The 26,365-nt window shown below is 37.0% G+C and overlaps 1 protein-coding gene across 1 annotated transcript; it reads right to left on the reverse strand.

Moving 5' to 3' along the window:
• Positions 1–548: 548 nt before the first annotated feature.
• aclya (ATP citrate lyase a) lies at positions 549–24,762 on the reverse strand. The gene is made up of 28 exons (XM_063018509.1): positions 24,681–24,762; positions 21,026–21,203; positions 19,528–19,650; positions 14,380–14,442; positions 12,061–12,251; positions 10,813–10,892; positions 9,980–10,110; positions 9,161–9,279; positions 8,761–8,897; positions 8,324–8,385; positions 8,118–8,235; positions 7,669–7,823; positions 7,041–7,134; positions 6,598–6,739; positions 6,289–6,457; positions 5,957–6,061; positions 5,621–5,817; positions 5,320–5,401; positions 5,097–5,207; positions 4,779–4,906; positions 4,376–4,469; positions 4,138–4,292; positions 3,497–3,647; positions 3,271–3,414; positions 2,889–3,002; positions 2,161–2,243; positions 2,009–2,085; positions 549–1,577 (listed from the first exon to the last, which is right to left on the reverse strand). Exons 2-28 carry the CDS (start codon positions 21,182–21,184, stop codon positions 1,483–1,485), a joined length of 3,279 nt encoding a protein of 1,092 aa, XP_062874579.1. The 5' UTR covers positions 21,185–21,203; positions 24,681–24,762; the 3' UTR covers positions 549–1,482.
• Between the last annotated feature and the right edge of the window lie 1,603 nt (positions 24,763–26,365).

The following is a 26,365-nucleotide window of genomic DNA, read 5'->3' on the forward strand; positions in this document are numbered from 1 at the left end:
GTTTAACATTTAGTCACTTAAAATTCAAAAAATGTGTGTATTGTAACTTACTTCATTTTTATTAACATTGATAAAACAATTATATGAGGATATAAGCTAATCGTTAACATTTTAATGTGGCTTAATGTTAGGAGAGGAAATTGAAAACCCTAAAAACTAAATACTGACTTTAAAATTAACTAACAATTAAAATACGAACCAATCAGTATGACTGCGGTTAAAATAAGCTCTATCTTACAGATAACTAACTCACTTTTGAGATGTTTGTTTGTTTGTTTATTAGGATTTTAATGTCATGTTACTTTTGAGATGTAAACTGAAGATGTAAGAACACTTTCAGTTTAATCTGCCATTACAGCATAAGAAAAAATCTGAATATGTTCAGCTTTCTGCAACAATAAACTCATGTTTATAATAGAAATAAAACAATAAAAAACAACAATGGTGTTTATAAAAGCATAATCTTATTTTTTGTGTACTACTTTTTTTTTTAATAATGATTTGCAAAAACACAACACAAACCCCATAGAAACCACAAATGTTCATGATATAGTTTAAGTACTGATTTATTTATCATGCTCAATATTAGACACTTGATTAATTTGCTGTTATAGCAAAATGTGGGCTTAGCTATTGCACATGTCTTCAACACAGCTTAACTGTAAACACTGGATACAGATATTAAAACAATATAACAACACTGTTGTCTAGACAGAAGAAATGGCTTTTATATATCATGGCACAGTGAAACTTTCAAAATACTACATCCAAAACAATGTTTTTACAGATGCACAACAGCTATCAAAATATAACATATCAGATTCAGATTTTCTCTTATTAACAGTGCTGATAATTTAACATGAAAATAGTCAAGATCTTCTTCTAAATGCTGTTGTTATTGCAACGAGTAGCTGCTAATGATACTGGCTAAATAAATACTATAGAGTTCAGTAACTGGAGTAACAGCTATGGAGTTGGCAAATTGGGATACAGCCGGCATGTTTTATCTGTTTTAAGATTATTTGCGACAAAACAATCTAACTTCCAGAGGCACTTCAAGAAAGCCCAGCTTATTTTCAACACAAACTTTCCACTGGGATTTGATAAACATCAAAATTAAATGTTGTCCTTCACAAACCGTCATTTTGGGTAATCTGAAGCCCTGCTTCATGTTCTTCATTACAGCAATTACAGTAATTACAGTAATTAACATAATTGTTTAATTTCCCTACTTACTAATGTCACAAATTACTTTGTTCTATTTAGCTGAACTCTGTAAACATCACATTGTTCTCTTCTGAAAACATTTTCATTACAGGAATGCACTTCACGCTGGTTAATAAACTGCTTAATACAGAACAACTTGTTATTTTTAAGTTACAATGAACTATTCTATGTCTTTTCACAGGTACAATTGCACTCACATCTAGAGGCTAAAGCTGTTTGAAGTGGCAGTGATGAACTGATGATGTAGGTCCTTGCTTACATGGACATGTGTTCGGGCAGGACGTAGGATATGTCGTCCCATGGGTGACGGTACAGACCCTGTTTTAGACGCTTCTGATCCAAGTAATGGCCTTTAGAAGAGAAAAGAAATTGAGTGTATGTGGTTAACCATAGTTTATTGAAAAGAAATGTGTGCTGGCTGCTATCTTAAGAGATGCAACAACTGAAAAAACGCAACAATAAAGACACTTATATTTATAGTTTTAAGATTAAAACCAATACTTATATAAATACTCAAAGTAATCCATATAGTTTTACTCCACACAAGTGTTAAGTTTATAAATAGTGGCAATGTAAAATAAAGATTGTACTGATTCATTGTAAAATGTCTTTAAAATGGTGTTAATGTTATTTATGCCCATATGTATTTGTAAAAAAACATCAACTCATTTGTATAAATAAAGCAGCTAGTTTTTACCGAAACCATCACGTCTTACCAGTAAGTATTTGCATACAGGTAGGTGTGTGTAAACATGTGTTCCAGTGCCTCTTACACGCTTACCAATAAAGCCCATGCTGCGTCCCAGGACAAAGATTCCATTGAGTGCTCCTATTTCCACAAATTCATCTGCCTCATCCCTGTGAGGAAAGAGAATATAAAAGTAATGTAATGTACAGGAGAGCTGACCTTAAGCCTGCGAGCCTCATACTGACCGTGTAAAGCCTCCACACGTCCTGAGAAGATCCACAAACGCCACACCAATTAAGCCGTCAACATTCAGGATGAGGTTGGGTTTCTGAATAATAATTAAACAGATGCAATTAGAAATATTCAACCAATATTAGATCATACAGACTAGACGTAGGTTTTAATTTAGCATTATAAAACGGATAGTTACGGTCCTAAAATCTGATTGGCTGAGCCGCGTTCGAAGCCGTTGTAAAATCCCCGATAAACTCATACCTATGACCATCTCACATCATTCCATATTAATACGCCACTGAATAGAAAAAGTTAATGTTATTTTCGCCCTCATGTTGCCTAGCAACACTGTTAATCGAACTATTTTGCGTCGCGGAAGAATGCTTTATTGTAAGTTTATACACAATAAATACATTTATGAATTAAACATTGTTGTATTTATTATATTTTATGTTGACCGCCGTTTTATAAAAGCAATAAGCCACTCGAGACCGTACGTTACTGTTACGATTTTAGCACGGGGAAAGAAGTTTTAGGCACGACGCGAAGCTAAAATCACAGTAATGCACGGCCTCTCGTGGCTTATTGCTTTCTTAAATGTTGAATAAATGTGCCACTGTAGGATTTACAAAATATCTTGGTTATATAGTTATAATTTATTGTCTATCAGTTCAATGATACAGCAAATGAGCAAACATTAAAGCAAATTCTAGCTGTTAATGATTATTTGTAACTTTACCTTGGATGTGGTGATTTTTTCCACGTCCAGTGCATAGTCCAGTAGTTGTGAGGAAGGAAAGTGCTGCTTTACAAAGTCCTTGAGAATCTGTACCCTCATGTCAGGGTTATTAATCTGGAAAACAAATGAGAAAAAAAACATAAGTGTGCAAAAACAAAATTAAATCGGATACAGTATCAAAATATGAAGAATTATGTTAGTTAATGAAAAGTGCGAGATCAAGGTCTCTGTGTTGTAGAAGTACTGATTAAGTGATTCGACTTTATTGATTTTAAAATGCACTGAAAACGATGTCAATGATTGCTTTTCAATTTAAAATGTACCAAACATTTAAGATTACTTAATCAACACAGCAGTGGTTAGGGGCGTAGTGATTACTCACAGATTTGACTCTGTGTCCGATACCCATGATCAGCTTGCCATCTTTCTTCATCTTGTTTACAAACTCCATGGGCAGCATGCCACTGTCAAATGCCTTACTGAACTGTTTAGCAGCAGCATCCAGAGCCCCACCGAACCGGTCCCCCTACAAACACACGATGCAAGATTAAAATACATTATTTAAAAAAGTAGCATCCGTAAGCAGGAGTAATTTAATTTATACTTACGATAGTGAGAAGGCCAGATGTGAGGCTGGAGATGAGGTCTTTTCCTGCTCGAGCACACACAATGGTGTTATGTGCACCAGATACCGCAGGACCGTGATCCGCAGTCACCATTAAACACATCTCTATGAACTGACATGCATATCGTGGTAACCTGACAAAATATGCAAAGTAACAATTATACATTTATATTCCTAAACTCTGCTGTGCAGACAAATGTTGCTTATATTTACATTACAAGGCATATATGACTCATTTTAGAAAGCTGGGTGAGAACAACATCAAGCTACTTTTTTATTGTGGTGTTCCATCTGTTTCGCATTGGCTGTAGGTTGATATTCCCTGTCTCCATTTGTTTAATGAATTACTCTTGGTCTAGTCAACTCTAAGCCTAATAGTCTTTTGAAGACCAATATCAGTTGGTTAAACAAGTAAATTAAGTTGTAGGTCCTGCTTGGCTTAAATAAAAACCACAAACAGTGAGTTTAAGAAGATCACTCTTACATTAGTCAAGTCTGCCAATAATAAGATTTGCCATATTATGATTCTATTTAATTAAGGATGACTGAACTCATGTCATTAGTTCTGTGGGGCAGTGGTCTGTTTAACCACAATGCTCATATTGTAATTGTAGTATTACACACCTCCTTTGAAACCAGAGAAGACCCAGAGTTCCTCCCAGACCAATCTCAGACTTGAAGACCTCTGTGATAGGCATGCCAGCATAGATGAGCTCCTGCCCACGCTCATCACAGATACTGGTCATGAAAGATGCTGGTTTACGAATCAGACCCAGCTCCTGTAGGGAGAAAGAGTTTGTGTTAAATATTTTAAATATGCAACAGTTTATCAAGCATTTAAAGAATTTAAAAAATGACTTACTCTTGCCCAAGAATAGTCCATAGGAACAGTGGGAGGGGGAACTTCCTGAGCTGGTACAATCACACCCTGGCTCACCAAGTCATCATAAACAGATCTGGAAACAAATAACAGATAAGCTTGTTATTAAACGGTACATAATTTGACCCATTTCTAAAAAGAATATGAATTAATTTACTCATTAGACTCCGTCATTCACAGGGAATTTAGAGCAGCCAATACTAATACTGGCAAGTGTCTGCAAGGCCCCAGATTGTAATTAGTTAACAGTATTATTGTTAGTAACATTATTCCTATTTCTTGTACATGTAAAAATTAGGAAACATTAACAAACATACAAATGAATCTGAAATAGAAATATACCACAAAAAAGACAGTTTTCAGTTATGTAATTGTTCAGTCTTACTTGATGACCTCTCCAAGTTCATCAAAGCTTTTGGGGACAAAAGCTCCAGCCTCTTTTAAAGCCTTGTTCTTGGCTACTGCTGTCTCAGAGGCCTGGTTTGCACATGCTCCAGCATGGCCAAATTGCACCTGCATCCAAAAATTAAAATAAGACATACAAACATAATTTAGAATTAATAAAAAGACCCAGCCTCTGTCAATTAAAAGAATAACAGTTCAGTAAATGGTGTTTATTAAGATGATGCAAGAAGATCATTAGAAACTGGGCAAAAAGCTTCATTTCTAATTGGTAAAGATCAATCTGCTTTCTCATACAAACCTCAGAGGAAAACATGGTGGCACAAGTCCCAATGCACCAGCAGACCACAGGCTTAGTAATTCTTCCCTCTTTAATTCCCCGACAGATTTTATACTCTTCTGTACCACCAATCTACAGTTAAAAAAATTAAAATACAATTATTAGCTACAATGGCAAATGTAAAGAAATAATATAATAGTAAACTAGAGCAAAGCTCAGGAGTCTGTAATTGACGTTTTCTCACCTCTCCCAGCACCACAATCATCTTCACATCTGGTGTGTCCTGATACCTCAACACATGATCCATGAATACTGAACCTGGGTACCTGCAGCACAAGCCAACATTAGCAGTTATTAGCAGTATGGTCCGCCTGGTTTTCTTACCATATCATTCCATTTCATTCAGACTAGAAACGGATATCAGATTTCGACAAAACATTTTGCCCATGACTCTACACTGTACAGATGAGCAGTCAGTAATTGTGTACCAAAAATGTGAAGGATGTACCTGATAAAATGACAACTTCATATAATCATATACACACCTGTCTCCCCCAATGGCCACACCCTCATAGACTCCATCGGTGGTGCGGGATATGATGTTGTTCAGCTCGTTGGACATTCCACCTGAACGGGACACATAGGCCACACTGCCTGGCCTGTACAGCTTTGATGCCAGAATGTTGTCCAGCATTCCGCCTGTATTACCAATCTTAAAACAGCCAGGCTTTATACCTCCAACCTAAAACACACACACACACACACACACACACACACACACACACACAGGATAGTCAAAAAACTGTACTAAATCTAACCACATCCAGGTAATCAAAAAGAACATGGCTGAATATGTATAGGGCTAAACATCTGTGGCTAACCGTTGCTGGTCCAATAATAGTGACTCCCTTCTGATCTGCTTTCTTGATGATCTTGCGGGTCAGAGCTTCAGGAATACCCTCAGCTATAATAGCAATAGTGTGAATCTGCAATCACACGACATTTAGAAAAATCAACAGTTGGACAAGACATTGATTTGGAATGGTCAGTAAAGCAGTGAATCTAAAATAGGAAGCACCCAGTCATTTAATAAAAAAGTAATATCATAATGGACTATTCGTTTTACTATTACCAATAATAGTCTCATTATGCCATATAAAAGCAAAAATCTAAAAGGATTTATTTCTTGTGATTGGTAGTGTGGATAGCAGACCTGTGGGTACTGTAACGTCTCCATAGTGCTGTCGAAAGCAGATCGGAGTGAGGCGAAGCTAATAAGCACATCCACCTCTGGGTGTTTCTTCATCGCGTCCGACATGTTCTTGTAAACTGGCAATAATATTTCCTTATGACCCCAATAAAACTTCTGCTTATGGTCTCCACTGTGCAAAACAAGCAAAGTGCAAGTAATGAGATTTGGGTCCCGACCCAAATAAAACCTCAATCATGATGCTGCATCTGTCTGTGCCACCTGTAGAGTTTTACCTTATGATGAAACCTAATTACTGAAAAAGAGACTTACGTGAAGGGGTAGATCATGGCTGACACTGACGGCTCTTCACGAGAGCACACGTAGTCAAAATCCAGCATTCCCTGTACTGCCCGGGTCTGCATGCCCCACACAACAGCCTTTGTACGCTTGCTGAACAGAGTAGTGGCTTTTGCTAGCAAAAAAACAGACAGAAAAGAACATAACGCATATGACATAAAATCATGTTGGCAATCTAAACAACTTCTATAGTGTAAGTATCATGTCCATAGGTTTATAAAAGGAAACGCATGATGATTTAGGATTTGTGTGTTTCAAAGAATAAAGTGATTTTAAATATATTTGTTTAGGAGGTAGTTAGTGCTCTAAGAGGGGCAACTACAAATATACTATGTACTATAATCCATGCACTCTTGCACATATACAAATGTATACTGAGCTGAATCTGTGTGTGTGTCTGTGTGTGCATGTCTAACCTGGTGGGGCACCAGGTTTAGCTGATTTGGCAGTTGAGGCCCCTGCTCCACTTTTCACTTCAGAAAAAGATGCAGTCCTGCTTGAGGTGGGGGTCTAATTAATGCACAACAAGAAAAACAAACATGAACAATAAATAAATTATAAATGAACATTTAAAAATCTGTACTACTTGGTTACCAGCAATCCTGAAATGAAAACCCACAGTGTAACAAACCCACAATGTTGCAGAGTTTTCCCTATAATCACAGTCACCACAGTATTATTGATTTATTGCAGTGCTGCAAAATGATCCAGCACAAAATGTTACCGTCTGCCAAAACCTAGTGATACTCAGGTAATAGAACAAGGGCTGCTTTAATGCATCGCTTTATGCAGCCCCTGATATAAAGTGCATCGGCACTTTATCAGCAGCACAGGCTGAACTGTGAGAAAAGAAAAATAAAGTAACCAAAATAAGGGTGCACTTCGGTGAAAGCTGTGCATCTGATGGCATGCTCCAGGTAACAGAAAGGCTTACTGCTAATGCACTGGCCCATCAAATTAAAGCATGGTTAGGGCACACATTTACTATAGAGACTGTTGCTGTCTATGACCTTAGATTAAAGTAAGAAAAATTTAATTACACACCGATGTGCTGCGACTAGTGTTAAGCAGAAAGTTGGCAGTATGGGCAGCACCCTGAGGCTGAGAGGCAATTGGTCGATGGCCCAGTGCCATACCAACGATGGCCGTCATGTGGGTCTCGGTGCCAAAGACGTGGATTGGGATGCCTGTCGTTTTACCTACAGAAGTACAGGAATACAAAAACACAAATAGAAATTAAATCAGCAGAATACATGGATCTGATGGATTAATCGGACTCAATCTACTTTATATATAACTATAATAAGCTGTCACTTTAAGATCTTTAAAAATTCACCTGTTTTTATCAAATAGCAAAACCCAATCAAGGCTTTTTGAATGAAATTGCTATGATTTACTTTCTAATTATTAACATACTATTAAGCTTCAATTGGAAAGTCAACTGGTGTAATATATAATCACTATGGTCAATGTGAGGAAGTGAAAAGACATACCCACTTCTCCCATCACCCTCAACCCTTCCTGGTAGTTTGGTCCGCCACGTCGCACAAAAATGCTGACCTCATGCTCTTTTAGAGGCTCCTGATAGTCTTTAATTGCCCTGACAATACCCTACACACACGCACACACACAATTATATACCGTTTGATAACACACGCAAAACTGCGATATGTGATTTAAGTAGCGATTTCTTTCATACCTTGAATGTAGCAGCTACATTAGTAAAGTTGGCAATGCTTCCTCCAATGATCAGCACCTTCCCTAAAGTGGACAATACAAATAAATGTTTTACTTTAATCACTTCATACTTTATCAAATATCATTATACATGATTACAGACAGGTGATGGAAAAAGCACCATGTTAAATATTTCGAGCAGTTTATGAAAGAGCAAAAGCCTGGCTTTACTCACAGCACTTTAAGTGCTGCTCAGATGTTACATATTTACAAAAAAGTATTTGACTGCTCTGCAAACCCCCTTCACCATTCCCCATCCATTCATCAACTCCTCTACTTGTACTGGATATTGGAATACCTGGCTAGTCTTTATATGTATAAATGTACAAGTCTGGCATTTATTTATTTAAATAGATGTTATATGTGATAAACATAAAATTTGGAAGTGTCTGAACATACCATCATGGTGTTTCTCACGGGTCATCAGCGAGAGGATAGTCTTGGCATAGTCATAGGTCTGTTGCTCACTGGGAGCCCCTGAATACTCTCCGTAATTAGCCAATTCATTAAGTCCACCCAGGTCACAGATTGTATCGCTACAGATAGTTAAAAAAATTTAATTGTGTTTAATTGTTTGACATTGTTTAAAATGTTGAAAATGGTATTACAGGTGTTGTAGATCATAAAAAACTCTAAAAGTAAAAACATATATATTTCTAATAGAATACATTTAGGATGTGTATCGAATGTTAAAGATGAATAATAATAATAATAGTAATCTAAAAGATAATCTAAATCTTTACAAAACCAACTAATACATGGGCCATTTTACACCGTCACATAAACACAAAGCACATACCTATAGACAACGGAGGCTCCACCTCCAGCCACCATGGTCCAGATACGTCCCCGAGGGTTGAGAAGAGTGAGTTTTAGACTAGCTCCACTCTTAGCATCCAGATCTGCTATATACGCTTCCTGCAAGTTAAAATACAGATTTGTAATGCATTAATGATTGTCAATGTAAACATCTATAAGAGCTAACAGCAATTTGCAATTGATTAGAGTGTATACTGTCACAGTACTGTACGTAGCTTTGGATAAAAGTGTCTTCTAAATGCTGAAAATGTAAATGTATAGTTTTACTGGGCTGTCTCTAGGCCAAGAAAACATACAAACACTTTACTGAATGACAGCTCATAGTCTGTGACATTATCCTTACACACTAACATGCATGGTTAATGATGTAAATTAATCATAATCATTTAAAAAGCAAGGCCTTTAAATATTAAAACAATATTTCGGGAAGAGGGGGGGGTATGCACAGACTCCAAGTATGGAAATCAGATACTATATATATATATATATCACACTCTAGGCATTTCATGTTTGAAGGATTTTTTTTATGATTAAGATTTGTATTATTTGATTCGAATGCGTTAACAAAAGGCGTTGTTTTCCATAATGGCAAAGTTCCACCAAGTGCAGGTAGCAGATTAAATTACTTACACAGTATACTGTATATTAATTTATTCCAATATTAATCTATAGTTCATTATTTTTTTTCCTTTTCTTACAGTTGTACGTTGCCATGCTTTATTTCTTACTTATTTAATAGCTCTAATTAAAATATACCCAAACACACAGCAAATGCCACTCATAAATGTTTGCATCTTACCTCTGGGTAGGCCTCTCTGCCAAATGGAGGAGGAAACTCCACATCCCCCCATTTAGCTTTACACAGGTAATCAGCAGTGGCATCGATCTTAGCAGCCATGTCCAACACATACACTCCATTTTTTGTTACAACTGAAAGAAGGAAAAAGAGAAAAATATTTCAAATTGGCTTTAAAGGACGTTACAATATTACATAAGTAAACACCAAAATGTTCACAAGATTTTAATTACTATAAAAACATTCACTTTCATCTTTTGCATCCTGACACTTATAAAAACCCTTGCAGACACAGGAAAACAAACAAGGTTCTCACATACAAAAAAATCAATCCCCAAACCCCAGGACCTCTGAGAGGTGCCGTGTTTAATCTATATTAGTTATTTTCAAATAAGCAGTGGTAAATACACTGTACTATTTACAGCTAACTGAACCAACTATATTTTTTATGTTTGCCTGGAAAGTACCACAGAAGGAACCTGAGGTAGCACAGTGACAGATGCTCTAGTGCAAAAACCAGCACCTAATTAGTACAGCACACATCAATAAACACTTCAGTAATTAATCCCTCCTAGACATCCAAAACAAATTAAGACCATTTCTCTAGACTAGCTGTTTTCCATTCACTTTGATCCAGCACTAAAGTCTGACACATAAATTGCAAGTATATATTTATTCCTACTTTTTAAATAGTTAAAAACATCTTTGATGTAATAAAAAAGAAAAATGACTCCATAGGCCTGTGTTACAAATATATTTAGGTATGCATGAAGTGTATTAAAATGCAGTAAAAAGTTTATTAGTGCAGGACAGAACGGGGTATGTTTATGACTCACCCAGAGGATTGATTTCCAGGTAGGTGAAATACAAGTCCTCATACAGGTTAAATAAGCCCACCAGGAAATTAGCCAGTACTCTGTACATGCACACACAGAAACTCTATCAGTGCAGAAATACAAATATGCATGCAAAGTAAAAGGCATACAGACAGGAAAAGTGCTAGTTTGATCTGTTACCATGTCATACTCTTTTTTTGTCAGCGGGGGCAGTATGGATTTGCTGATATCAGTTTGTGCTGCTACTAGTTTTTATCTAAGAAAGGCAATCAAACGATCAAAACTTGAGGTTTTTAGACAGTTAGATAATACATAATTATAGCTTTGTAATAATAATAATAATAATCTAGAAGAATACATTCTAGTAATCTTATCACATTACATAGTAGAATCTATATTTTTTTAAAATCTAGCGTACAGAAAGTGACTGAGATTTCACACCACTGTGAGTGCAAATACGTTTATGGTTAGACGCTTGTGTGTATCTAGTTTTGAAATGGCCTGAATGAGATTTAGTGGACAGACAGGAGGGAACAGAGTGGTGAATCAAAGACTGAAACAGACAGATGTTAATAAAGCTTTGGTAAGCAGTAAGAGAAAGATTTATGCGGAAAGAAAAAGTTCCATGAACGTTGGCCTGGACTATCAAACTATCAATTCTGATGTCAGCCAAGACAGTGAGTACAGCCATAAAAAAAGATGCTGGCATGTGTGTGTAATATTAATAAGAGCTGAGCAGCAGGTACGTGACCAGAATGATGCAATATAAAGATATGGACAGAGAGAGAGTGAGAGAGTGAGAGAGTGAGAGAGAGAGAGAGAGAGAGAGAGAGAGAGTGCAAGCTTAAGGGATATGGTAGGGAGGATTTCATTTGGCTAATGGATATGTCTCTTCTATAGTCAGTCTGGGATGGGTGGGGGTGTTTTCCATCTCTTTCTCCATCCACTTTAGTTTCCTTGATTTTTTCTCTTCCTTGTATTCTACCCTCTTTTTACCCTCCCTGGTTTTTTTTTATATTTTACCCTAGTGACTCTGTGTACTGTTAAGACCAAAAATCTGCCCACTGTGAGTCAGTAAATCCACCACATAAGTCATTTACTAATTTCACTGCACCACCCGAGCACAAACCCATATGATTAATAAATTGTTAGTATGAAGTTTCCAACATAAATCATTCATTCACATAGTTTCTAACTTCTCATTTTTGGTCAACAACCATATTCATCCAGATTTTCTGTTATACTTACTCCTTTTTGTCAGCGGGGGCATGTATGAGCAGTTTCTGTCTGACAGAATCAAGATTGAGCTTCTCATCTACACTGACCAGCAGCTTCTGAGCTTTGGAGTCCACATCACCTACATCTACCCCTCCCTCATGATGGAACAGCACATAGTCCCCCTCCCGCGCTGCATATACACACACATAAAATTCCTCCTCCTGCAGAACATACAAAATAAGGAGACACAAACATAATAAGACTAAATGAAACATCAGACATGCAAACAAAATTTAATATAATTGTTTACAACAGTTTAATTCTAGGTGGAAAAATGATTTTTGTCTTAGTAGATTTTTTGACATCTTGCAAACAAAAAAAAAAGGTACCAACATCAAATTTCTTAGTAAGGTGATGGGCCACCATGCATGCGCTGCCAAAACAAGTTTATTCTGCACTGGATAAAAACCCTTCCATCAAGACAGAAACATTTGTTTAAATTGATCTAGTGATTATATGACATAGCTTTGTACCGAGGGACGTGTAGACCCAAATCATGCAATAAAATCTTTCATCCTACAAAATATCCCTTTCTATGTTTCTTTACATACTCCAATATACTGTGATTGCGCAACATGTGTAATACAACTAAACAGTATGATATATATTGTGTAGCTTTTTTATTTAAAGTCTAATTCTTAACACCTACAGTCCCCTACAGTTGGAACAGTGAGGCCAATCCCTTTATTTTTGCTGTAGACTGAAAACATTTGGGTTTGACATTAAAAGATGAATATGAGACAAAAGATCAACATTTCAGCTTTTATTTCCAGGTATTTACATCTGGATCTGAAACACAGTTCAGAAGATAGCACCTGTTGTCTGAACCCACCCATTTTTCTTGTGAGCAAAAGTATTGGAACATGTGACTGTCAGGTGTGTTTTGTTGCCCAGGTGTGTCCTGTTACATTGATTATTTAAACAATAAATAGCGCTGAATGTCTACGCTCAGTTTCAGATTTGGGTTTTGCCTGTGCAGACTGTGCATTTATAGTTAGAGGAGTAACCAACATGAAAACCAGAGAGCTGTCTATGGGTGAAAAACAAGCAACTGTGAAGTTCAGAGAAGATGGAAAATCAATCAGAGCCATTGCACAAATATTGGCCATAGCCAGTACAACCGTTTGGAATGTCCTGAAGAAAAAAGTTGTCACTGGTGTACTAAGTAACAGATGTCGAACAGGTAGACCCAGGAAAACAACAGTAGTTGATGACAGAAACATTGTGCGTGCTGTAAAGAAAGACCCTAAAACAACTGTTAGTGACATCAGCAACAACCTCCAGAGGGCAGGAGTGAAGGTATCACAATATACTGTTCGTAGAAGACTTCATGAACAAAAGTACAGAGGCTTCAGCAGAAGATGCAAACCACTAATGAGCAAGAAGAATAGGAAGGCCAGGCTGGAATTTGCCAAGAAGTACAGATAAAGTTTTATGGACTGATGAGACAAAGATTAACCTTTACCAATGTGATGGAAAGGCTAAAGTTTGGAGAAAGAAAGGATCTGCTCATGATCCCAAACATACAAGCTCATCTGTAAAACACAGTGGAGGTAATGTGGGGACGAGCTCATTAATCTTCATTGATGATGTCACGCATGATGGCAGCAGTACAATGAACTCAGAAGTCTACAGAAACATTTTGTCTGTTAATTTAAAGAAAGATGCAACCAAACTAATTGGGAGATCCTTCATCATGCAGCAAGATAATGACCCAAAACACACTGCCAAAACTACAAAGGAGTTCATCAGGGGCAAGAAGTGGAAGGTTTTGGACTGGCCTAGTCAATCTCCAGACTTAAACCCCTATAGAGCTGCATTTTACCTGCTAAAGAGGAGACTGAAGGGAGTAACCCCAACACCAACAAACACCAACTGAAAGAGGCTGCAGTAAAAGCCTGGAAAAACATCACTCAAGAATGCAAAAGTTTAGTGATGTCAATGGGTCACAGGCTTGATGCAGTTATTGCAAGCAAAGGATTTGCAACTAAATATGAAGTCTTATTCACTTTAATCTGTTTTAAGTTGATCTGTCCCAATACTTTTGCTCACAAGAAAAATGGGTGGGTTCAGACAAAAGGTGCTATCTTCTGAACTGTGTATCAGATCCAGATGTAAATACCTGGAAATAAAAGCTGAAATGTTGATCTTTTGTCTCATATTCATCTTTTAATGTCAAACCCAAATGTTTTCAGTCTACAGCAGAAATAAAGGGATTGGCCTCACTGTTCCAATACTTTTGGAGGGGACTGTATATAAAAACAGGTGTAGATTAATGTAGCGCTTTACCTGCTTATGGGCAACAAACGGCTCTATAAGGAAGTTCTTCAGAATGCCTTTTGCTTTTTCCACCTAGGAAAAAAAGAATAGTCATCAGTTAGGTGCCACCAGAGTAATAACAGACTATTAAGAATGATTAAATGAGACATGTTTCTTCACAAAATAATTAAACATGCTATAAAGTGACATGCTTTTAAAGGGAGAAAAACTCAATTGAACATTAATTTAGTAAATCTCAAGTCAACACAAAACAAAACAAATTTAAAAATCATACTCTTAGGCATAACTTTGCAATGATATATCTCTCTTACTGATGAGATGTCTAGCCCAGGCATGAGGGTGTTAATGTCATTTAGAGAAGCATGTTGCCCAAATACATGGGATAACTTGGGCTAACAAATAAATTAGTTTGTTTAATTATAGATTCCTATCTCAGGTAATTTCCAGATGTGGGCATAGGAATTACCGTTCTGTTATACACTGTTTCTAACCGTTTGGACTTTATGTAATGGACAGATAAATATTGGCTTGGGCACTCAAGACAATACTGTCAGTTTTGCCTCCACATTTACCCCAACTACTAAATCTAAATAAAAGATTATATAACCACAAATTAGGTTTAATTATAAGGGAAACACAATGAATGTGTTAATGGCAGTGGTGCTTAGTCTGACATGTGTTAATTAAAAGGAATGTAACTGCACATCACTGCCTGACAGTTTGGCTTGTACATTAAGGTGAGTCATAAATTCAGCGGAACCAGCGGGCTAACTTTTATGTACCACTAAAAATAACTGGCAGCTGTAGATGACAAGAGAACAACCTTAGAAAGTCAAAAGAAAGATACAGAACAGTTATATTTTATGTTGGTAAATGTATGAAATTCATAGCTGCAAGGACTTGCTTATTGATGTGAATTCAGACAGGGATGTTGATCGTTTCCTATAAATGACATCTTTATTGGTTTGGGACATTTATTGGTTTTACAAGTGGAATTATTCTCTTAGTCTGTGGAATTATTGTCTCTCAATGTAGTCATTTCTAGTTGTCTATTACAGAGAACTCTATCACATACAGAGGGTCACGCTATACCCTATGGGTCTGTCTAAAAACCTAGTGAGCTGCCTAACTGCCTACTGGTCATCCTTGTCTGATTCTCTTGTTTTTCAATGTTCAACAGAAGACAGATCTGAACTGCAGACAGGCAAGTCAAGCACACACACACTGGGTCCATGAAGGGTGTATTTACATAATTGTAAATATAAATTGTGTGTTATTCCCTGTATATTTCTGTTCAAACTCTTCTTCTATTGTAAATACTCCGTCTATTCCCGTCCACTGTACAGCACCTCTCTTTATTAACGTATATATAAAGAGGTCACTGCACTTTCAGTTTCATCTGTTAGTTTTTTTTATGTACAGCCTGACCCTAGACATGATGGCAGCATGTACCTCTCTAAAATACAGATATCTGCCTCTGCGTTAATGGAACCTCTAGTCAACCATTCCAGGACACTGATAAACCCCAACGTTTGGTCTGGATGGTCCTGTTTGTCTTTAGCACAGAGAACTTAACGTTCGCTTTTCTGAAAAACAACAGCAGTCAGATAAGTTTATACTCTTTTAGACCAACTGAGATGAGAAAAGTGCCCTGCAATTTATACTGTCATTGGAATAGACATTCCAAATAATCTCAAAAATGTTGAATAGAACTGAGGTCAGGGCTTTATGTAGGCCGATGCAGTTCCTCTACAAGACTTTGCTTTGTGCACAGTAGTGCAGTCATGCTGGAGCAGGAAGTGCCTTTCCCGAAGATACTTCCCAAATAAAAGTTGGAGGCAATACAATTTGTTTGCAATACAGTGGAACTTAGTTGCCTACTATTGGTCATTTAAAGTTAAATAAGTGACTTTTTAAATAATGACGTTTCATCATTGTAGTAACAGCCAAACTCAGCTCTCATAAATAACTAGGTACATCAAAAAACAAGACAAAAATATTGAAAATATAGAACATTTGCATGACATAGATGTATATGTATCCACTGGGCTTGAATAATGCAAAACAGGCATTAATCATGCTGCCGTGGTTTTATTTAAATGTCAGAAACTGACATTACTCAATATTATCCAAGAACAAACACAAACACGTGGTCTAACACTGTTACCCATGTAAATCCCTATACCAACCTGCTAAAATGTACCTGTTTGTTTTTTTTCCAACAGTGACCGCTCTGCCTGAGAGCTGAGTTTTACCTCATAATGTAACATGTTGTCTGTCATTCCTGAGAAAACGTTTGGGTGGACTGTTGAGAAAACGTTTGGGTGGACTGTTGAGAAAACGTTTGGGTGGACTGTTGAGAAAACGTTTGGGTGGACTGTTGAGAAAACGTTTGGGTGGACTGTTGAGAAAACGTTTGGGTGGACTGTTGAGAAAACGTTTGGGTGGACTGTTGAGAAAACGTTTGGGTGGACTGTTGAGAAAACGTTTGGGTGGACTGTTGAGAAAACGTTTGGGTGGATTGTTGAGAAAACGTTTGGGTGAACGGACATAGACAATTATGTCTCCAATTCACCTCACTTGCACGTCTTTGGACTGTGAGAGGAAACCGGAGCTCCCGGAGGAAACCCACACAGACAGGGGAAAAACATGCAAACACAGAAAGGACACAAACCCCTTTACATGGAAATCAAACCCATGATCGGACACTAGCCAACAGACACAGTGGGCTGTGTCTGATGGAGAGAAAGCCATGTGAGGACTGCAACATCGACTTCAACTCCTACAGCCAGTTCCAATACCCCAGTGCCAGAACCAAAAGGTATATGTACAGTCTACAGTACCATGTATTGCTTATTTACAAAGGCAGCCTGGCAGGTGTGCCAAGAAGCCCTCATAGAAAGAAGAGTGAGTGGGAAGTCTCATTAAATATGCCTTTAATTGGCACCCTGTTGGCACAGCGGAATTTTCTCCCCAAGTTCGAATCTCAGCTCTGTTTCCGGTTGGCTGGACGCCCTCTAGTGGACACAATTAATAGTGCCTGCAGCAAAAAAAAATTGCCTACTAAAGTCTGCATGGTGGGAAAAAAATTAACTAAAAAGGTGTCAAAATCTGTGGCGCCGTGTAAGGACCCTGGTTTGTAAAGATCAGTGTGTGACTCTCCATGCGCAAGACTGGCCTCACACGATAATCCACCAAATATGGGCGCACACAAAGGGGTCAGTGGACAGCACACATGTTGGAGGGAGCGTGTGTACGGCAAAAATACCCTTCTCTGAGGTGATCGGGGTCTCCAGGAGCAGAAGACAAATTGGCTACGATAAATTGGGAGCAAAAAGGAGAAAATAAATGAATTAAATTCAACAAATAAGATGAATTCATCTAGTTTTTTGTAACAGATTAAAGGTAGTGGCCTCATAAATTAAAGGTCTCGGCATGTACCTATTTAAAATGTTCGCAAGCCGCCTCCAAAAGAAGGTAGGCAGCTAAATGTACGCGCTTCATCATTTTTATGTTATGATAGATAGTTATAAAGACCGTTCAGCTGGTGTTTTCCTCTCCCTAAATCTCAAAAGATTCTGATTTGTTTTAGTGAGCGCCAGATTTTAACACCACTTGCCAGACTCCTCCAAATCAGGCGGTGTTTACATTACTCCAACCAAAGTTGTATTTTCTGAAGACGGTATGACGGTATGAAAATCGGCAATACCGCCCAACCCTAGCATACACACACACAGACAGACACACAGAGACACACCCGCTCACACACACACTTTGTCACAATAACAGAGCAGGAGGGCACCAGATATAAATCAACAGAGCAAAAGCGGTAGCGGTAGAGATGACATTTCAGAGTGAGCAAGAGTTGGAAAAGGAAAGAGAGGGTGATTAGGTGGAACAAAATGAATAGGAGAGCTGTAGCTGTTTAAAAGCCTCCAGGGACAGTAGCCAATTTAGAGAGTGAGTCTTGATTTTTCATGTACATTTTCATGTTTCATTTCAGTGGAAAGGTGGGAGAGCTGAAAATGAACTTAGAAAAAAGAAAGAAAAAAGGTTTCAGGTTGTAAAAGCATGAATATGTACAGTAGATCCTTGATTTGTGGTTGACATACATAAATTATACAATATACATTTGGAGGCTTCATAACAAAATTTGACAAATATATTTTATATGGGGGGCAAAATCAGAATATTTTTGTTTCAAACAAACAAAATTGGCCAATCAGTATTGCCTGTTTTGTGATTGCCTTTGGGTTTAAAAAAGCCAGTCAAAGGCCAAGACAAATCAGTGTCACAAAAATCTAAAAAAAAAAAAAAAAAAAAATGGTACAACAATAAGAATGTGTAAATGTTCTATTTAAATTATTTATTTTATTTTGAAAGTCACAGAGCTATTCTTCTGTTTACCGATTTCCAGAGTTGACAGAAAAAAAAGATGAAATTGTGAGCTGAGAGGGAAAACAATCACTTTTTACTAAGTGTAATGGACTACATAAACATTTATACCTAAACAATCATCACAAAAATCATAATACTGAACCATAAATTAGTGAGCTAAGGAATAAATAAACACAGTGCAGGCAAATGATATAGTACTAATGACTGTATGCAGTTAAAAACACTGCAAATATTTTACTATGTACTTGGGCTGTAGTTAATACCACCTGTGCAGTATAGCCCAGGTCGGGTAAAGTCTGAAGTTCAAGCCTATTACAAGACAGAGACAAGAACCTGACTAAAATTTAACAGGTTAGAATCAAAATGTTTGGCAGAGCTCTTAAGAAGAAGTGTTACCAGTCGTGGTCAATCTGAATTTCTGTTGAGTATCAAATTTAAAAATCATAACAGTGTCTTATATATAGGATATTTAGGAAACAGACTTTTGCATAATACATTTTAATGCATTATGAGGTACAAGTTATGGCACTTATTATTTTATGTTTTATTTTCTTTAAATGTAGTTTTTACAATTAGCAAGTAAACAGAAACTGTGCACCTAAAAAAATGCAATATTGAAGTTTGTTTCTTGTAGAGGATGTTAGTTTAGTTTAAAATGTGTTGAGAAGGTTTGGGTGTGTGTACTTGTGTGTATGTATTTAGTCACTCCATAACACTAAAAAACAAAAGTGATTTAGACTGAGTAATGTGTGAGCTCACCGTAGTCTCTCTCATAAGGCGTAGTTTTAGCCATTCTTTCACACCCTGTAGGTCAAGATCGACGCCCACCAATCCCAGCTTCCCTCTCCGCTTGATCAGCTGATCAGGCTTTACCACCAATCGCTGTAAAGAGAAAGGATAAAAATCGAATTAAATACATTATTACCATTACACACATCCAACAATAATGTATTCGTTTAATTTGCTAAAACCTCCAATGCAGTACAGTGTGACCAGTAAGAAGGGTGGAGGGAGGGAGAAAATGTCGAATAAAGGACAGAGGGTGGATGTAAATGGAACAAGCTAATCAATTTTGAGTGTGTGTCCTTTTTACTGAGTAAGAGAGTAGGATGAGTCAGACATAATTTCATTGCACTCTTGGCTCCTCTGTTAAAGTGATTAAGAGGGTTTTTAAAAGCAGTCTGTGGAGAGACGGCTCGTTGATACAAAAACCATGTTACAAACCGCATCCCATAATGAAGAGTTATTATAATTATATATATGTTGACAGGCCTTAGATTATATATATGATGATATATAGACAGCCCTTAGACTTCTATTACAGAAGGTTCTATGTTCTTTTCTCAATACAGAAAGATTTGTAACAAAGAAAATTGCTTATAGGCTACAAATAAAGCAATAAAAATTATGTTGATAAATGCTGGTGTGTTTTTTAATGTCTGCCATGTTTACCTAGCTCATCTAAGCGTGCTAAGCACTAATGACTGGCATCTGTTCAGTTTCTTAGTCCTCCCCAGTGTCCCAACATTACCTTCTCTCCCAACATCTCTTGTCAGTGACCCCTCTGTTTCTCTTTCTTTCACCATCATTTCTCCTCTCTCACAGCCTGTCTCTCTGTCGCTCTCATACATTAATCTTTCTTCAAGTACCCTGCCATGTCTTTCTCTCTTACAATATTTCTTTCTTCCCACATACTCTCTCTCAATGACCAGCTATCTCATTTACTCTCTGTGGTAGCAGTAGAAGCATATATGTGAAGCTCAGTCTTGCCTACACGCTATACACACTGAAGCAGAAGCATTTAGGTAATCAAGCACTGAATGTACCAATGTTTTTTTTTAAACATTTGAGGGAATAGAAATAATTGAGGAAATTATCATTACGCTAAAAAACACAAGATCAACAAATTGGTGCATGGAAATATGGAAACAGATATATTTTTGGTATCTTTTGGACACTTGGTTTGGCAGTAACAAAAAAATTGTGTAATTAAAACATTTATAAGAATGATTTTGCTGTAAAAACCTATATAATCGTTTAGCTTCAATCCTTGTGGTCGTTTGGGCTCCAGTTAAAGTAGAGAAGAAAGAAGTGTTTGCTCACATAAGAAAATATAACAGCTAATTTATAGTAATTTATTTATTTATCTAATAAATAAATATCTTTGGTAAGATTGTAAACCATTTTACATGGCATCGGACTCATGCCACCCCTCACCATGATTACTTAATTTAGTTGTCTGTTCTTTTCTGCATACCTCAGTAAGCAGCCAGGGATGCTCCTGAACCAGTCTGTTCCAGTCGGTAGCTGCAGTTACATTAGCGTAGCGGAATCGGTTCTGTACAGCTGCTGTGGTGCAGATGTGCTTGTACAGGAACTCTTTACCCGTCTGCTCTGAGATGGCCTTTGCTGACATGCTGCCAGATCACTGAGAACTATGGAGATAATTACAGAAATAAATACCATGAAAATAAGTAGACATAAACAGTAGCACATAATAACTAAAATGTTTATCTTAATTGTTTTGTTTAATTCAGATTGTACAATTAAGCTAATCAGTTAAGGATTAATGCACAAATGTATCTTTATAAAGCCATTCATAGAAAGAAGAGTAAAGGGGCATAACATTTTGTAAGAGGGATTGTTATATGTATTTTCAGACTCCCCCTGGGTCCCTCAAGTCAAGCACAGCTTCTCCTAAAACAACAAAAACACCGGTGACTAAAAATAGTCTTGATGCTAACGCTAACATGATTAGTGCTCCAGCCAAGCTCCAAGCACAGATTGGTTTGATCGATAGGACATGGAAGCCTGTATGGGACTGATGTCTGAGCACAAATCTGGGTTTTAATAAATGATCTTAAAATGTGGGTATGTTAGTTCTTCTTGATACTGTCTGATGTGGTAAATTACAAACCAATAAGAACTATATTACTGTATTGTATTGGTGTGATCCAGGTGTTTTGAGGATAAAAAATAAACTCCAGCACTGGAAAAAAACGCTGATTGTATAAGCATCTCTTCACAGTCGAGCAGCCATGACAGACAGTCCAGTGTCTCTGTCTGATGACTTGTCTGAACCCTGTCAGCGCCTCCATCAAAATAAGAATAAACTGTGAGGTGTGAATAGACTGTGAGGTTTGCGGTAAATCCTCTCTCTCTCAAGACTCGCTGCTAAACAGCCATCAAAATCAACATCCATTATAACAAAAAAAAAGCAGACATGGCAAAAGTTTCTTAAAATTACTATGAAAATGCCACTTTAAAAGGGCACACTTTGCATAAAGCGAATAGTGTCGTTCACTGTGGCAAGAGGGTTTTAATGAGGAAGGAATAACACAGTCAGCCAAAGCAGAAAAGCCTTTTATTCAGCTCTTTTTATATCAGCATCAGCTTTTGTTAAATCAAATAAAAATAAGCATAAGGCACAAATACATTGCACAACGTACAGCATTTTTTAAGTTTTAACCGAGTACTTGTTTTTCATAATTAATTGTTTTAAACATGTTTAAAGCTGCGAGTGAATAAAAGCACAATTACAAGCAAAGGTTTGTTTAAATCGAGACTCCACGGTAATGCACCATTATCTATCAAATTAAATTTGTTTAGGTGCACCTACAAAGATTGAGGAAGAAAGCAAGGTGTTTAATTAGAAGCACTACAACTAACCCATGCTTGACCTATCCAATTAACTGATAAACAGATGCATCCTAACAGGACTGTGATGTCAATATCCTTCATATAAATCACCAGACTGACTCAGTGAGTAGGTCAAGATATCATCAGCCCAGCCCACAAGTCAGTTATATCAACTACTAGTGGATTGTTTATTCAGCTTTCTTGAGATAAGACTAGTCCGGTCATTCAAATGGATCAACAAGTCAGCTTAAAAATTATGGAATTCGGCTCATTCCTGATGCTCAGTAAAAGACAGTAACTCACAAGGAGGATTCATTATTATTGCATTTATAGCCACCGTACTCCTGATAATTATCGTCATGCCCATCTGGTAGCTAACGCACTCACTGAAATTACTAAGCAAGGTCATATCCAATCCAAGTATTGATTAAAAAACAGGGAGAGGAAAATGAATTGTCTATAGAACTTCTGAACATTTCTAATTAGTCGCAGAGCCAAACATTTTAGGAATGATATTAACTAGTGATGTACCGATCAGGGTTTTTGGCACCGATTTCGATCTCTGATCTCCTTTCAGGGAGATCAGCCGATAGCCGATTCCGATCCGGGGGGTTGGGTTGTTTATTTAATGTCGTGGTTTTAAATAAACACCAGATACTTCAGAACAGTTTGTGTGACTCTTTTACATTAAAAAGCTTAATTTAAAAGCTTAATTAAACTGCTATTAGCACAGATCTGTAACCGAGTCAGACTCGTTCCGTCTAAAAGTTTTCTGATGATCCTAAAAGTTCAGCAGATGATCCTGAACTAACGAATTTGGTAATGAATAAACTTTTGCCTCTGATTGGTTCTGTAACGTTTTCTGTTCTCATCTAAATCACAAGCAAGAACCGCTCACGATTTACCAAAGTGAACCAGGAGTTTATATAACGTGCTGATAGAATCGACTCAGATGTGACCGGGTTGAATTATCTTTTTAAAAGTAAATATTACAATCAGCAAAATTGCATCATATGTATGATGCACAACGTTAATGATGTTATTTTAGGTCATGAAGAGCTTTCACGATGGTTTCTGTACGATTGTTGACGAATTTTGATGTGATGGTTGGTGCTTTGTAGCTCAAAGTCTGGATCAATCCACTGAGCTGTTAACTTAACGTGATCTTTATATATCACACGATCGGATCGGCTACTTTTAGGAAATATCGGCCGATCGCCGATAGCATATTTTGATTAAAAATCGGCCGATACCGATTCATAGCCGATCGATCGTCCCATCTCTAATATTAACATAAGGAATCTGAACAGATTATATGTCAAGGCGGTCAATGAACTGATTTTATGGTGGAAAATAGCACTGCTACACAATTTTCAAAGTTTAAAGGTGTAACAAACTGCAAAATCATAATTATGCATAATGATTTAAAACAGGCAAATAATTCAACATATTTGACTAACAAAAACACTGAAGATTTAGATTATTAAAATGAATCATTGATGTATGAATGATGCAATGGAAAATATATAGACTATGTGGGTAGCACTGTCACCTCACAGCAAGAAGGTCCTGGGTTTGATCCCCAGGTGTGGAGTTTGCATGTTCTCCCCGTGTCTGCGTGGGTTTCCTCCGGGAGCGCCGGTTTCCTCCCACAGTCCAAAGATATGCAAGTGAGGTTAGTTGGAGATATCAAATTGTCCATGACTGTGTTTGACAGTAAGCTTGTGAACTGATAAACCTGTTCTGTCATGAATGTAACCAAAGTGTGTAAAACTTGACGTTAAAAATCCTAATAAATATATAAATAAATAGACTGTGACTGTAGCTGTGTAGAAACTAAAGAGCAGTGCTGTTGTAGTGCAGTGTTGAAGGATGTGGTGTTTCATACCAGGATGCTACTACAACAGCTTGTAAGGAAAAAAAAGATTTATTCACTTCAGTTCTCATGTGACGGACCGGTGGAACTTGTTTGCAAACACACCTTCAACACACGTATTAGGCACAGCGTGTAGTTACTCACTGGGAATGAATGAATGAATGAATGACAGAAGCTCCAGTGAAAATATAATAATGTATTAATGCGACTGGTTTGAATAAGCGACCCAACGGTTGATTGTAACGGTTTTTAACGGTTTTCGCTGAAGAAAGATACTCAACAACCAACCAGCCTTAATAAAAAACAAATAAGTCGTTAAAAAATGACAAGTGTGTCAGACAGCAATGTTAGTTAACCAAATTATTTGTTATTTAACTAATTAAACAGTTTTACTTACCGTTTTGTGTATAAAGCAGAATGAGAGATCTTCTGTTGATCAACGGTTTCTCACAGCTGCTCCCTGCTCGCGCCCTGCCTCTCAGTTTTGTTTCCCTCTCCACGTCTGACGATGGGCTGTTTCGATCCTCCTCCACTCTGATTGGTCCGTTCTGACCAACGTGTTTTCGGTTGACGCCCACATCGGTTACCACCGACCGTGGCCCTGTTTCATTTCATTCATTTATCTGAAATCATTTACACCAGCAGCTTTATCATGGGTCCAGTTTCACTGGGAAACACTGGGCACATGGCAGGAATACCCTGTACAGGACACCAAATCCATCGCTGGACTCAGGTGCCCAGACGACCATAACCAATGATGCCTGTGTAGATAGATAGCACCGCTTAGATTCGAACCCATCTTAGTCAAGAATCAATTATTTTTCAATTTAAAATGTTTTAATCACATTTTAAATTTATAGTATATATCATTAAAGTCAGTAGGATACATAAACTTGAAAAAGAAATGTAAAAGGATGTGTGTGTATATATACAGTATATACTGTATATATTCTTGCACAACTTTTCTTGTCACTTTTGAACACTTGGTTCACTTTAGATTGCTTCTATTTTTAATTATATTTTACATTTCTTTTTTTCAATTTGAATTGTAAAACATTCTATTATTATATTAATATATATTTAGCCTATTTTGTATTTACTAATGTGGCTGAGCAGTCACAAAAGCATTTCACTGCCAGTTGTACTGTGTATGACTATGTATGTGACAAATAAACCTAGATTTGAAAGATTTATTTTATTTCAGTCTTGGTGTTTTAGTGAATTTTGCCACTGTTCTTTTCTTTTCTTGAAATAAATAATTAAAACACCCACCATACAGGCAAGTGTATGTGGGCACCTGAGCATGAGCTTGCGGGATATCCCATTTCAAAACTATGGTGCCTACCTTCTGGAAAGCCTTTTCCCAAATCTTGGAGTGTGTCTCTGGGAATCTGTGCCCATTTAGTAAAAAAGCATGTACGTACGTTGTATCAGAAAATACAACTTATTTCTAAAAAATTATTGAATATATTTAGAAAGTGGCATGATTATGGATTGTGCATGCAATTTTGAAATGCAGTGTGTTGAAAGCAGTGACTTGCAGTGATTTGTGATCTGCAATCAGTGAGGCTCTGCCATGAGATAATCAAAATCAATAACACTTTCTCAATCAAAGTGTTCCCATGATTTACTTACACTTATTATACTGTAGACTACATAATAAACTAGGGTTTCTGAGAGTACATAAAATGTTTTGCCTCAATGCTATTTCTTTAATGATTTCTTGTTATGAGTATGATTACCTGGTCACTAAAAACTGCATAAAAGTCCATATAATTTAGCACCACACGTGGCGTGATAAATTCAAAGATCAAGGATAAACAGACGACGAATATGTGTTGTATAAATTCTGCAGTCTCCAAACAAAGCCCTTTCCAGTGTAAATACCAACTTTTGTGTAAATTCCAAGATTAAGGAATTAGAAAAAGCGAATAACAAAAAATCATACTGCTACACAAAATGATTGTCACAACCTGAAACTAAAGAAATTTTAAAAAAGTTACCTATTGGAAAAACCCATTCCTTAATACCCCAATGCTTAGGTTTTGCTTTTGATGTTTGGCAGGGTTAAGATTGTGCTAC

Source organism: Trichomycterus rosablanca, chromosome 22 (genome assembly GCF_030014385.1).
Source record: "Trichomycterus rosablanca isolate fTriRos1 chromosome 22, fTriRos1.hap1, whole genome shotgun sequence".
NCBI classification, from domain to species: domain Eukaryota; kingdom Metazoa; phylum Chordata; class Actinopteri; order Siluriformes; family Trichomycteridae; genus Trichomycterus; species Trichomycterus rosablanca.